The 15,531-nt window shown below is 39.6% G+C and overlaps 1 protein-coding gene across 5 annotated transcripts in view; it reads right to left on the bottom strand.

The window, feature by feature from the left end:
* The window catches only part of ARHGAP10 (Rho GTPase activating protein 10), a 331,593-nt gene that overhangs the window by 221,433 nt on the left and 94,629 nt on the right, over positions 1–15,531 (bottom strand). For all 5 annotated transcript variants that reach the window (XM_047091518.1, XM_047091519.1, XM_047091522.1 and 2 more), the window contains exon 4: positions 5,237–5,308. In XM_047091518.1, the coding sequence (XP_046947474.1) occupies positions 5,237–5,308 (72 nt within the window). The remainder of the gene's footprint in view (positions 1–5,236; positions 5,309–15,531) is intronic.

Below are 15,531 nucleotides of genomic sequence, written 5' to 3'. Positions count from 1 at the left end.
CAAAAGACAAGCTAAAAGACCAACGACAAAGCAGGGAGAAGATGCAATTAATATGTAAGAAAAGAAGTAAATATTCCTAATACATAAAAACACTCTTAAGATTAAGCAATTTTCTGCTAAAATCACATATTAGTATTTCCATGGAAAAATGAATAAGGAATATATAAAGAATTCACAAGAGCTTGAGATTGTGAATTGTCCACATTTCTTTAGAGCATTAGAATTTGCTTTGGAAAAAGGGGGGGGGCTTTTTAAAGTTACCAGGTAACTTTTTAAAAATGTTTTGGTTATTTTACAAACTTCCTGGGATGAGGAAATGAAAAAACTTATTTTACAACGATAAACATTAAAATAATAAGGCGTGACTAGTCTGGAGAACTAAATACTTTCTTAGAGATTCCAACTCTTCCTCCTTTATTTAGGTAAAGAGATGGGGGTGGGGGGGGGGATACAACCCATGCAAGAAACAAGATTCATATTACACATATACTTGGCAGGAACACCTTTTAAACTGCAATCCTGATGTCCAAGCCTGATACCCAAGAGTTCTGTAATCTCTGTTCTTACCCTCCCCTGGTCTACCAACATCCTGCAAGCCCAGATAAAAATGCCATCTCGTCCATGAAGCGCCCCCTTACCACTCAATGGTGGTGAAAACAGCACACCCTCCCTTAACTTCTGCACCAAATGTCACCTCTCCCTGTTTGACAACTCACTTGCCTTATCCAACCTCACTCTCCCCCTTTCTCTAAGTCCCTGCAGCCTACCCAAAGAAATGAGAATTCAGCTTTCCCTCCCCCACAGAATCCAGCACCTAACTCCACACCCAGGAGACATCTGTCAGAGGATGAGAGAAGGAAGCCTGTGGCTGCAGTGGCCCCAAAAATGACAAAGTTGACAGGCACCCTCAGCTACTGTGCAGGGTCACCTATCCATCATCTTCACACTACCTGGCCAGGAGGGTCATAAGCCACGGTACTCTGGCATGTCACCTCTGAAGCTTGCAGCATGCAGAGAGTAGACAAAAACCTGAGCGGTTCTTGTTTGGCAAGTTGACACAGAGCAAGTCATAAATGGGATAATAAGATAAACTGCAACCATGTAGGCCAGGCCCCTCTGGAGGCATGGGAAATACACTATCAAGTTCATTTAATCCTCACAAAAACCTTCTGAGACAGGGGTCATTAGCCTCATTGTAAAGATCAGCAAATTGAGAGCTGGAGACCATGAATGCCCGAATCCACACAGCTAGCTTAGGGGCAGAAATGGGATTCAAACAAGAAGGAAGCAGGTCTTCCTGAAAGACTTTCCTGGAACTCCAAGTTGAGACAATAGGGCATGTTCCAGAGCACCTATGCTTACCTCAATTATAGCACTTTTTAGTGTTTTGTTTTGTTTTGCATCTCCCCCACACCCAGAGTTGACCATGTCTTGAAGGCCAACTAGTGTTTTAATTCATAGTTGGATACTGGGACTCTTCCCTTATGATAGGTGCTGGTAAGTGTTTTATAACTAAAATGAAAAAAATGTAATTAAGTCAACATTTTTTTCTGCTTTGTCAAACATAATTTGAGAAATTATTTAAGTAGACTTGCTTTTCACTCATATTCACTCACTGCAGTCATTTACAGAATCTCAGGAAGTCAACTTTTATTAAACATTTAGTCATTAGATACAATCTTGGAAAGAAATATAAAAGAAATTTGGCACAAGGGTCTCTGAAAGGCTGAGGCTGTAAGTTATAATATATGAAATGAACATCTTTTTCAACCCTTCTGGTTACATTTTTTTATTCCAGTGAATAAAATAGTATTGGCTCTTTCAGACTAGCATTTGAGTTGGCTTGATTATCAATAGTTTAGTTGCATCTGTTTGATATTTGCATGCATGCTGCCACCTGCATGAGGCCACATTTTCATTACTGGATTGTTCCAATATCTACAAAAGAAATCTTAAATTCTCCCAATGTAAGTCATAGCAAGTTGGGGTATTTCTTACAGAGTTTACACAACGGCCTACTAGGCTCCTCTGTCGTTCAGTGCCCATACTAGTTTCCTAATTTGACTAAGTGGCTAATTCGACATTTAATGAGCAATGGCTCTGGATAAAGTGTTGTGCAGACACTAGGGTAAGTGACAAGCCCCTGAGGAAAGGAAAGAGCTGCAGAGGAAGTAAAAGCTGAGTGAGGCTGTGAAGGGAACTCTGAACAGGAACCTCATGTGACACAGCACAGAAGGACCTGTGTCCTGCGACGGGAAATGGAATTTTTCCAACAGACAGGAGAACCTGGCAAGCATGGAAGAAAATCAGCAGAACCTCCAAGAACCAAGGAATGAGCCCAAACCAAACAGATATGACGGAAGGAGAACAAATCCAAATGGAGGCCAACAGTAGAAAAGAATAGCTCAGGGCTTTTAAAAAATCCAGCTTGTGGGGGCGCCTGGGTGGTGCAGTCGGTTAAGCGTCCGACTTCAGCCAGGTCACCATCTCGCGGTCCGTGAGTTCGAGCCCCGCGTCGGGCTCTGGGCTGATGGCTCGGAGCCTGGAGCCTGTTTCCGATTCTGTGTCTCCCTCTCTCTCTGCCCCTCCCCCGTTCATGCTCTGTCTCTCTCTGTCCCAAAAATAAATAAACGTTGAAAAAAAAAATTAAAAAAAAATAATTAAAAAAATAAAAAATCCAGCTTGCAAAAACCTAGCAGTTCAGACATATTAAAACCACAAATTAAACACGTCACTGAGATTCTGGAAACCCGAGAAACTAAGAGTGAACAGAACGGAAACAGCTCCAGTTGAAAGGCAGAGGGTAGGACACACCAGGTGGGGAAGGAGAAGAGAAAGAGAAGATCCACATTCAAACAAGGAGATCTGAAACATTCTGCTGTGGTCAACTTTTAAAGGCTTTTTTTTTTTTTAATCCCCACATAAAAACTGCTTTTTTAAAAAGACCTTTAACTTACATAAAGTTATTTTTAAGTGTCCCAATTAATGAGTGAATAAAAATATAGGTTTGTCAAAACATGATGAAATATTCAAGAAGTACAGATGTAGAAAACCAAGGATCCAGATTACAAACCTTTATACAAACCCTCTTCTAGAATTATCAGTGGAATAGGTTATTTATCAGATATTTTATATATTAAGACAAGAGTGGAGGCCGGTAGTAAATAAAGAAAGCACAGCCTTTTTCTCTTCGACACAGAACAATCTAGATTTAAACACTGAACGTCTAGAGACAGATGCTTACATAGCACTATATAACCTAGAACATCACCATTCTCTATTCTTTAACATATAAAACTTTGAGTAAAAAAGGCCTTCTCCCTGTGACCCACAAGGACTTGCCTCCTCAAATAGTATCCATAGTATGACAGCCAACACACACACTGTACTGAACAAGAACATACGATAAATCCTTCACAAACTTAAAGACAGTGAACAATGAAGGAATAAAAAAAAGGGGGGACTTCAGGATGGAATCTGGCCATGAAACAACTCAAGGCATAGACTAAAATTATTAAAATAACTTCTTTTAACATGGCAAGCTATTCTGCGAGGTGCTTGCTGGATATATACTCTGAACAAGTACAACATCAGAAACAGGAAAAGTTTTAGAGGGAGAAGGAGTCAGCCAATAGAAAATTCAAGGTTAGAAATTTATAAAAACTCAGTAGGGGGGCACATGGCTGGCTCAGTTGCTAGAACATAGTCTATCAGGGCTGTGAGGTCAAGTCCCACATTGGGCATGGAGCCTACTTAAAAACAAACAAAAAACAGTAGGGTGGATGGCAAATAAAAAAAATATATTAAGTCATATTCATTTTCCATTTCCATAATATAATCCTCACTCACCACCACCATCATCCAATTAATAAGAAACGGACACTGTTTACATTCAGTACCTGCTAATGAAGTGTTAGAAAACAAACAGTCAAGGTGTTCGAGCTTTAAAACAGCCTAAAGACGACAAGATCAGAGAAAACAGAATCATAAAATACAAAGTAGAGCAGTCAAATCCCCAAATCTCTCTTTTTACAGATAAGGAACTATAAAGCCAATTATCTGCCCAAGGTCACAGGTGTGAAAGGAGACCTCCAGTGTCCTGCTGCAAATCCAGAAGACACAGTCAGCTTCATGGAACTCAGCAAACAATCCAGGAAGAGGACTTAGAGGGTGCCTGACTAATCTCCTCTGAAAACATAGCCCTTCATTAAAAAGGTAAAATAGTATGCTAAAAGGAAATGTATCTAATATTTTCACAAGTCACAGGAGAAATGATTCTTAAATAGCAACTAAAAAGCTGGCACTCTTTGGGCCCATCTGTATAGCTACAGTCATTGAAGCCACAAAGTTTATTTGTACAAAACCATTTTAATATTTTGCTTAGGAAGATGAAGAAAAAAAAGCTTCACAACCCCAAGCCACTGGCGGGGAGGGGGGAGAATCCAAATGTAAAAACTCTCTTCCCTACCTAAAAGTGATGTTATTCTCTTCCGGGCCAAGCCAAAAAGAGTCAACACATGATTGTTACTTTTTGTCCCTCAGGTGAATGCACAAAATTCAGGAAACGTTGGTAGAAATTATTTCTCTGGGATAATTTCAAAGCTCATTAGTATTGGAAGTTGCTAAATATATCTCAGGCTCCCTGTGGTAAAGTCACCAAGTTGTTCCCAGAAATCCTGGCTAACTTCCAGATCCTTGAGTGTGGGCTGTTGTTCATCCACCTCTGAATCCCCAGCACCTACCTATAACAACACTGGCGTGTAAGAGAAGCTCAGAAAATCTGTGTTAAATTGAAGGAAATTATGTCCCCAAAACCTAATATTCTCTTCCTAGTTTCAATGGCATCATGGTGTAGCAGCAGTTCTAATCTTAAACCCTCACATAACGCTACACTCCTCCATAAAATTGAGGCGTATGAGGAAATCAGTGTACTCCCCACAGAGGTAAGATGCTTCTATTCCGAGTGCATGTGAGGTCTGGTTAAAGATATTTTCAAACCTCTATATGGGAAGGTGTAGCCAAAGATTGCTAGAGGTTTTACTATCCCATCCAGGTGTTTTTGTTTGGTTTACAATTTCATACCCCCCAAGGGGAAAAAGCACATTTACAACATAAAACAACAGATGGTTTACTCCAGCATCTCCTTCCAAGCCGCCAAATGCGAATCAAGAGTACAGTGAAGCAGCAGAGGGACGTCCATCTTCCACGTACAAGTGTGCTCAAATTAGACACAAACCTTTACGGCTCCAAGTTGCTCTTTTCTGAATTTTTCCAAAGGTTTAATCAGGGTTTCGGTTACACTTAATGCCTAGAGAATGAGAATGATAACAAAAGAACATCGTATTAGGTTTCCAAAAAGGAAAAAAAAAAAAGTCAGTATTTCATTTCCCTCTTCCACCCCACCCAGAAATAAAATGAACAACATATTTTAACTACTTTATCTCACGCTGCCAATGCAACCATCAAATGACTTCTAAATTTATTAACACACTGGATCTCCATAAATATTTTCAGGGAAGAGGAGGTGGGGCAACGTGCCAGGGAAATGTGCAACAGTCCCAACACAGCTCTTTCTTCAGGGAAATAGCAAGCCGGTTGTCTTTAAACAACAAAGGGGTCTATCACATTCATTAACAGAACACTTCTGTTGGAGATTTTTTTTCCCTCCCCCTCCTCAGAAATTTACAAGTCAATTACATTCCTTTACTAGTGATCAGACTACATTATGTAAGGACTCAGTTTGTGGCTACAAGTTTACACACTCAGTCTGACTGAAAATTACTCATAACGATTGAAGGTGTATATGCAAAGCAGAGTCCCTGGAGCTCACAACAAAGTAAATACTGGGCATGCTGGCAAACAGTACAGAAGGAGGTCAATGTGGTAGGAGCCATATACACACTCCAACCACTCGTTCTTCTATTGGCTGCTTTGGGGCTTTTCCTTTGAAGACAAGAACATGCAACAAACAATGCTGAAAATGAAAATCACAGGGAATATTTACCTAACGAAAATGCACTGAAGAGTATGCAGGTGAGTAGTGGTCTTCTCACCCTGTATTTCCGGAAGATCAGAAATATCCAGAATAGAAAAGGAAACTTCACAACACTTTACAAGAAAGTTTCATGCCTCTTTTTACACACACACACACACACAAAAAGGCTTCCAGAAATCCAAGCTTTAAATTACAGAAAAACTAAGTTACTTAGAAAAGTAAAGGATTCTGAATTTAACCAAAAGCTCCTTTGCAATATTCCATTAGATAAGGATTTCTCCCAAAGAAATCCTCAAAAAATGACTATGCCTACTCAAGATAGGGAATCCTCAAAAAATGACTATGCCTACTCGAGATGCCTAGAGTTCGAACTCTCTTCCCCAGGCCACAAATTAGGTTCCACTCACTCCCACTCTGAGAATTTATAACTTAACTATCAAGGAGCTGGGGCAACAGAGAACTAAAAGAAAGAAGAGCAACAACTAGTCAGGAGAAAAGGATCACTTTCAAAATACTACATTCATTTTATCCTCCCTATTTGTTGACCATGTGACCTACAACAATGGCAAACCAGAAAGTCCTCTGTCCTAAAGAACAGAGCAGGGACAAAGCACATGCCAGGAATCCCAACTACTCAGAACAATATGGAATGCCTCCAGCAGATATGAGAAGTTCTGCCATACGTTTTTAAAGGGATCCATCTGACACACAACATCTCACAATAATTTAAGGCGCATTTCTATTAGCACCAGTGTCACTGCCTAGCCTACTCCTTTTCCGAATAAACCTACATATAAGTATATATATAAATACATTCTCCAGGGTGGATGGCCCACTCAAGAAAGAAGTCAGCCCAGCATGACAGTGCTGGGAACACAGAGCCTAATAAGTGCTCAAGTTCAAAGAAGATAGGAGCAGAGATTCAAAATCATGTAAGTCCAAGCTTAACCTTAACCAATGTACAACATTGCAATGAAGTACCAAACAGGACATCCCCTTTCCAAGCACTCATCCCAATAAACCCTGTATTTCATGAAACAAGTATCTGCTGAGCATTCAGCACCAGGTGCTGGAGACACAACTATGAACAAAGTAAGTACAGTCCCTGCCCTCCTGGAACTTACTGTCTAGCAGGGAAGACATAATGCATACGGGAACATGTAAGAAAACGTGTAGCTGCAAATTCTAGTAATTCCTTCGAATGGTGAAAAGAACTAAGGTGAGGAATTTAGTAGAGGATTTATAAGGAAAAAACTACCCAAAGAGCGCTCCATCCAAAAAATGACATTTAAGGCACAAAAACAGACACTCAGATCAATGGAACAGAATAGAGAACCCAGAAATGGACCCACAAACGTATGGCCAACTAATCTTTGACAAAGCAGGAAAGAATATCCAATGGAATAAGGGCAGTCTCTTCAGCAAGTGGTGCTGGGAAAACTGGACAGTGACATGCGGAAGAATGAACCTGGACCACTTTCTTATACCATACACAAAAATAAACTCAAAATGGATGAAAGACCTAAATGTAAGACAGGAAGCCATCAAAATCCTTGAGGAGAAAGCAGGCAAAAACCTCTTTGATCTTGGCCGCAACAACTTCTTACTCAACACGTCTCCAGAGGCAAGGGGAAAAAAACCAAAAATGAGACCTCATCAAAATAAAAAGTTCTGCACAGCGAAGGAAACAACAGCAAAACTAAAAGGAAACCAACAGAATGGGAGAAGATGTTTGCAAATGACATATCAGATAAAGGGTTAGTATCCAAAATTTATAAAGAACTTATCAAACACCACACCCAAAAAACAAATAATGCAGTGAAGAAATGGGCAAAAGACATGAATAGACACTTCTCCAAAGAAGACATCCAGATGGCCAACTGACACATGAAAAAATGCTCCACATCACTCATCATCAGGGAAATACAAATCAAAACCACAATGAGATACCACCTTACAACTGTCAGAATGGCTAACATTAACAACTTAGACAACAACAGATGTTGGCAAGGATGCGGAGAAAGAGGATCTCTTTTGCACTGTTGGTGGGAATGCAAGCTGGTGCAGCCACTCTGGAAAACAGTATGGAGGTTCCTCAAAAAACTAAAAATAGAACTACCCTATGACCCAGCAATTGCACTACTAGGTATTTATCCAAGGGATACAGGTATGCTGTTTGGAAGGGACACATGCACCCCGATGTTTACAGCAGCACTATCAACAACAGCCAAAGTATGGAAAGAGCCCAAATGTCCACTGATGGATGAATGGATATAGAAGATGTACACACAATGGAGTACACACAATGAAGTATTACTTGGCAATCAAAAAGAATGAAATCTTGCCACTTGCAACTACATGAATGGAACTAGAAGGTATTATGCTAAGCAAAATTAGTCAGAGAAAGACAAGTATCATGACTTCACTCATATGAGGACTTTAAGACACAAAACAGATCAACATAAGGGAAGGGAAGCAAAAATAATATAAAAACAGGGAGGGGGACAAAACACAAGAGACTCTTAAATATGGAGAACAGAGGGTTACTGGAGGGGTTGTGGGAGGGGGCTAAATTGGTAAGGGGCATTAAGGAGTAGATACTCCTGAAATCATTGTTGTACTATATACTAATTTGGATGTAAATTTAAAAAATGAGATTAAAAGATGCCAAAAAAAAAAAAAAGGCAGGGAGGAGAAATGACATTTAAGCGCATATATGAAAGATGAGAAGGAATTAGGGATGCAGAGAGCAAGGGAAATTGTTTTCAGCCTGAACCCAGCAGAGGTAAAGGCTTGAGGTGAGAAATTTGTATATTACAGGAAATAGCAAAAGGCCAGTGTGGCCGGGACATAAAAAACAAAAAAGTAAATGGAAAGACAGGAATGAAGGCAAGGGACCAGAACATATAGGACCTTGAAAGCCCAGGGAATGAGTTCTTTCATTTTGGGTATGATGTAAGCCACGGAAGGTTTTTAAACCAGGCACTAACACAATGATTATTTAGATCTTTTTTTTTTTTAATTTTTTTTTTTCAACGTTTATTTATTTTTGGGACAGAGAGAGACAGAGCATGAACGGGGGAGGGGCAGAGAGAGAGGGAGACACAGAATCAGAAACAGGCTCCAGGCTCTGAGCCATCAGCCCAGAGCCCGACGCGGGGCTCGAACTCACGGACCGCGAGATCGTGACCTGGTTGAAGTCGGACGCTTAACCGACTGCGCCACCCAGGCGCCCCTATTTAGATCTTTTAAAGATTACTCTGGATTCTCTGAGAAAAAGAGATTAGAAGTGAGGAAATATGGAAAGAGAGAAACCTGCCAAGAGGCTTCTAGAATGGTACATATAACAGAGGATGGGGGGCTGGAATAAGGTCATGATAACAAAAATAGAGTTTTCACAGATATCTGCAGATAGAATCAAAATAACTGGTGATGGACTGAATGTGGGAAAGGTGGGCGTTCCCAGGATCACTCCCAGATTTCTGGCATGAACAACTCAATACCAGAAATACTATTTATTGAAATAGGAAAATTATGAGCAAAAGCAGCTAGGAGCAAGCACTAAGGAATTATGCTAAATCTAAGACACTAGGAGACACCCAAAAGATAGTAAAACATCTAAATGCCCACGTGAAGAATCCTGAAAAGATGGTTCCAAATTTCTAAGGTGAGAGGAGATGAGATGGTGCCCATGCATGGGTGTTGACCTGTCACAGGAGGAGGGATCTGTCCCTCCCATGTAATAACAAGTAAGAACACAAGTACTGTATCAATACAAATGAGTGTGAAGATCTCATGAAGAGAGGCTGGGGAGTTGCTACCTGATGGTTATTTTTTCCATGAAATACAAGGCAAGATCACTTACAAGAGAGGTTGAGCATGGGAAAAAGTTTGAATAGTGAGGAGAATGAAGGAAAATATCATTACAAACCGTGAGCAGAGCACTTCCTAGAGAAACACGAACATTACTAGGCAGGGCTACAGGCCATTTGAAATAACTGAGCAGCAGTTTGGGAAGACATCCATCTGCCTTGCTGTGCAATTTTCTCTAGCAATGCAGGGAGTGAGTGAGCAGTTAGGTTTAACCAAGGTAAGAGTATTTCCAGGACATGTGAACATATCAGCATAGTATTGATGTGGTGTGCACAGCACAGGCAAGTTGCACAGGTGAGGGAGCTGACTGGGTAAAAGAGATTTCTGGAAGGGGATAAAGCAGAGCCCGAAATAGGGCATACGAGTTCTCCAGGCAAAGAGTAAGGATACACTTGATCTTAGCCAAAAGGCCGAGAAGCGATGGCAAAAAGTAAGGATAAAGGGGAGAGGAAAACAGCAATTTCAGGGCATACACCTGCAAGCAATTCAGTGTCACTAACGCGGCTGAAAATCAGCAGAGGAGGCTGAAGAGATCCAATGGGCCCCAGGAGCCATCAGAATAGGATCTAGGAAATGTTCAGTAAATGCTAGATACAGGCATTAATAACACAGACACAGAGAGGCCTTTTAAAATGCAAGTCCTAAAAGTTCATCGTGTGGCTTTAACACCGTCCTTTACAAAAGGGGGCCCACAAAGACTACACACAAGTAATTTTAGGTCATTAAATGGGTCCTTCACTTGGATAATTAACGTGATGCAGCATGTGTCTGACTCCCAAGGTCTAACTCTTTTTCCCAAGGAAAACAGCATGAGAGATTTCTTACTGTTTGCAAGTTAACGAGCAAATTTCCAGAATAAGAAAGGAGTTGTTGTCTTATGACTATGTCCAACTCTTTCATAAAACTTTTTTGATTAAAAAAACTTTAATTTAAAATTCATTACCAACTTTTTCTTTTAAAATCTGGTTATGTACCTTCTGAACTGAGCCTTAAGCATTCTATTCAATAAACAAAACAAGAGGAGCTACTCAACGTTTCAGTAAGGCACTGGTGGTTGAGCAAGAAGGATTGTTTCCTTCTTTCTCTCAAAATAGACTAGACACTCCATGGAATCTCTCAGTTCCTTTTAGAAATTTCACAGAAGTATTATATAATATTTGTTAGGAATAAGTGTTACTGAAATGTTCTAATGCCAAAACATGATTCTTCCCCAGAGACAAATGAATACCAAATCAAGGATGGCTCCTAAAACCCTAAAGAAAATTTCTGGTGGTAACAGTTCCCCAATTTAAAAGAGACAGCTGAAAGTAATACTATGGAGAAAAGCTTTCAAATACTAATACAGTAAAAATCAGGTAATTTAAAGAGAGAAAGAAAAAGCAAATAGAGAATGTGATTTTATATTTCACCTATAAGATTATGTAACCATATTATTCCCCATAAAATACTTGAACTAGCCACAATAAGAAATCAGAAAAGGCTTTGACTAATGAGCCTTGAAAAGGATTTTGGATAGTCTTGCTTAGAAACAGAATGCATCTACATGAATGTAAAATGTGTTGATTTACCAGTTGCTTTCACCTTAGGGCAGGAGTCAGCCAACTTTTTATATAAAAGGCTGGGTAGTAAATACTTTAGGCTTTGCAGTCATATAGCCTCAGTTGCAACTACCCAACTCTTCCATTGTAGCCCAAAAGCAGTCATAAACAGTACATAAGTGAATGAGCACAGCTGTATTCCAGCAAAAATGTATTTACAAATACAGGAGGTGAGGTGGGCTTGGGCCATGGCTGGCTCAACTCTGCCTGAGAGAATCATCTTGAGTACATCCCAAGATGTTCTACTTACTCTTCTCTGGTTGCATATTTCTTTTCTTTTCTTTTTTTCTTTTCTTTTTTTTTTTTTTTTTTTTTCTTTTTAAGTAGGCTTCACTCCCAGTGCAGAGCCCAACGCAGGGCCTGAATTCAGAAACCTGAGATCAAGATCTGAGCTGAGATCAGGAGTCGAACTTTTTTTTTTTTTTTTTAATTTTTTTTTCAACGTTTATTTATTTTTGGGACAGAGAGAGAGACAGAGCATGAACGGGGGAGGGGCAGAGAGAGAGGGAGACACAGAATCGGAAACAGGCTCCAGGCTCTGAGCCATCAGCCCAGAGCCCGACGCGGGGCTCGAACTCACGGACTGCGAGATCGTGACCTGGCTGAAGTCGGACGCTCAACCGACTGCGCCACCCAGGCGCCCCAAGGAGTCGAACTTTTAACCAACAGAACCACCCAGGTGCCCCTGTGTATATTTTAATATACATTTACTATATTTGCAGGGGAACAAAATTTGGGAGGAAAGGTTGAATGTTGCATGAGAGAATCACAGTTCAAGTAGCTGTCCAGCTGAAAAGAGGGATTTACAAGTGAGGTAATAGATTTGCCTGGGATAAGCAAGCCAGTGGGTTTCAGCGTTGAAAAGCAACTGTGCAAGCATTAAAAAAAAAAAAAAAAAAAGAAAAAGAAAAAAAAAACTATCTTAACAATTTATATGAATTTATAGCGGGCTTTAATAAGGGCTTCAGTCCCTAAAAATGAGTTAACTGAATGTTCAGCATGAGTCAAAAGAGTCCTAAGTTGCCCTAGAAAAGAATGAACTCATACATCGGCTATGTTCAAACCAAACAAGCCAATCATTCAACGGTGTCCCGTGAGATCAGAATCTATCTTAATAGTATGGATATTGCATTTTAAAAAAGACATTTGCTAACTGGGGTAAAGCAAGAATGTGCCCAGAATGCTAAAACAGTGTAGGAGGAACAAGAAAACCAGAGGTATTCAATAGAATTGGGGAGGAAGAGAATATTTAGAGGAAACATGAAAGCTGCCTATAAACATTTAAACAGGTGCTAAGTGAAAGAAGGAAAAAAGCACTCTGATTTGCTTAAAGAAGACAAAACCAGGTCTAATGGGAAGAAGCTGTAATGCAGATTTGGGGTTTGCTCCCAAGGGGAGCTCAGTAAGACCTGCATGGACCAGGCAAAGTCTGACCTCTAGCTCCTTTCCCATCAACAAGTACAATCTAGGTGACCAATGCCCATGGACACTCTATCATAGAGGCCTGCAGGAGGAAAAGCTGGCCTAGGAGACCTCTGGGGTCTCATCCAGCTCTAGGATTCTATGTGAGGTGGGAGAAGCAGAAATGCAAGCCACATTTCAGTGTTGAATGGCAAATCATAGAATCCATTAAAACTTCACAATTCAAAGTAAAAGAATGAGACTATTTTATAACAGCCTGGGGGATTAAAATATTTCCAACTAGTCAGGTCTGAAATCCCTTTCGTTAGACATCTGGATGTGAGAACTTCAATGGCTAAAAGGAAAACAGAAGGTAAGGTGATATCTCTGCCTGCCCCCACAGTTCAAGCAGTAGCTGAGAAATCTGTTGGCAATGACAGCTACCCAGCAGACCATCAGACTCTACTTTGGGCTGGGGAAGAACCTCTGCTGATGTTTTAAGGCTGCCCATTTGAGGGCAGGCTAAGTTCTGATGTTCTAATTCTAAACAGAATGGGGCTTGGGGTTAGAAGCCCATATTCAGTGAAAAGGCAAAACTACATTCTATGAGATCTTTAACAGTTTTTTAAAGTCTCAATCTAAATAATACAGTGAATATGTCAGTGTAAGTACTAAACCACGCCCTTCTGATCACTTAATACTAACAAGGATAGACTGAGTCTAATGAACAGAAGGAATTATGTCTGTTCCCTATGGCCCTTGTTATTTTAAGCCTAGATTCCAAGTGTTCTTGACCCCAGAGGAATGCATAATCTGAGAGCAAAGGAGAATTTCCACTATTTTCTCCCATGACCTTCCAGATACTTCCCATTTCATTAGACTAAATGGAAAACTCTACTTTCCAACTCCAATATCAAGAATAACAGCAAAGATACATCACAGACATGTTTCTTACTTTTTCTTGAAACAGAACCTCAGGATATAACACTATATATATAATATATATATATAATTATATTTATATTTCTGAACATAAGAAATATTTTTCCCAAAATTGTCAGAGGGACTTAACCCTACATAAGAATTCTCAGAGTCTCCTTAAGGAGTGTGCTTTCCATTATTTTGATCAACAAAGGACTGTTTGAGGAAAGCCTGAAACAGCCCCCAATCACACCTAGTTTCAGATACTTGCAGTTTACAAAGAGTTCTGGATTACAAAAACAAGTGGAAGCTAAGAAATTTAAGAGCTTTAGTTATTCTGGAGAAAACCTCAAATTCTAAGTGTTTGGTGTTTTTATAAAGATCACTTCAAAAGAAACAAGGCAGTAGTTAGTAGTAAGTCATGAAAATACATCTGTCTTATAAAATCTGTAAAAGATATCGTCCAAATGTGCTACACATGGGTATCTGTAGCTTGACACAAAATATTGAAAGAAAGCAGCAGAAAGAGATTTTTCAAAGGTGCTGTATCAGAAAGAATTCAGACAGATGTGGCCATGACATACTCTGGAAAGTTGCGCCAAAAGATTCAGAATGTGTCAGTGATAAACATACTAATGTAAAAGTGGTCAAGACTTGGAATAACTTTTTTATGAAATAAGTGGGGGAAATTTTTCCAAAGTATACATTAATCATTTGATTTTAAAATATAGCCACATATTTAATCCACTAAATAATGAAAGTAGGCATGTGATTATCTAGTAGATATACACATGCATACCTACAAGTATGTACATTCAAGTAATGAATGTAGCAACTCATTTGCAAAAGTAGAAGTTCTACAACCACCACCAGGGACAGCGGTATGGTTGGTGCATGCTCTGTTGTCTACACCCTGTGGCAAGGGTGGTGACTATCTTCTCCAAACCCAGCTCTGCAGTGCAACTCTGGGCATCTTTCTCAGTTCTCAGAACCATATGAAGATACCACAAGCTACTGAACAGTCTTTAAATAAATTCCCTTTCTGTTCAGAAGACTCAGACCTTGCTACTGAGGACAGACTAACACAGGATTCACATTTCTTTAAAATTTCCGAACTGTACGCAATCGTGTCAAAATGCTTTCAGTACTATCCATCTCAATTCCCAAACAAGATTTTTCTCCTGATTAAACCAAATAATTTTTTATTAATTAGATTATTTCCCATTCACACTCATCCTTTGCTACCTCCCTTTTTTCTCTATCTAGCCAGTCTTTCTCTGGACTGTGCTTTCTCCCATCAACTCAGACTCAAGTTATAATAGGAAAACTGAAATGCACAATAAAGCCCTCCCATTTTTTAATACCTAAAACTATAAGAGAAATAAGTCAGAAGACTCTGATGCTGAGAAAAAAACAAAAACATTTCACTGGTGTGCTAAAAGAGCCCGGCCACAGTGACAAATAAGAGGCCAACATTCTCTCATTTGGGCTCAGACCCAACCATTTCTGTTTTTCGACGATAAAAGAAACAATTCTCTTTTGTTACCTGAATATTCTCAACTTTAAAGAAGGAATAATGCTTGTTCGCTCTACCTACTTAACACAAGCAAAAAAAAAAAAAAAAAGAAAAAAAAAAAAAGGAAGGGAATGCCACGTGAGAAGCAATTTTAACTTCCAAATAAATCCCTGGATATTATTTTATTTGTGAGCACAGCTTAAGCTAAGCTAATCCTTCTGGTAGAA

The sequence above is a fragment of the Lynx rufus genome, unplaced genomic scaffold, assembly GCF_022079265.1.
Source record: "Lynx rufus isolate CCGP_SWC_20201006 ecotype Redwood Valley unplaced genomic scaffold, mLynRuf1.p SCAF_3, whole genome shotgun sequence".
NCBI lineage: Eukaryota > Metazoa > Chordata > Mammalia > Carnivora > Felidae > Lynx > Lynx rufus.
This window is presented reverse-complemented; position numbering and strand designations above follow the sequence as displayed.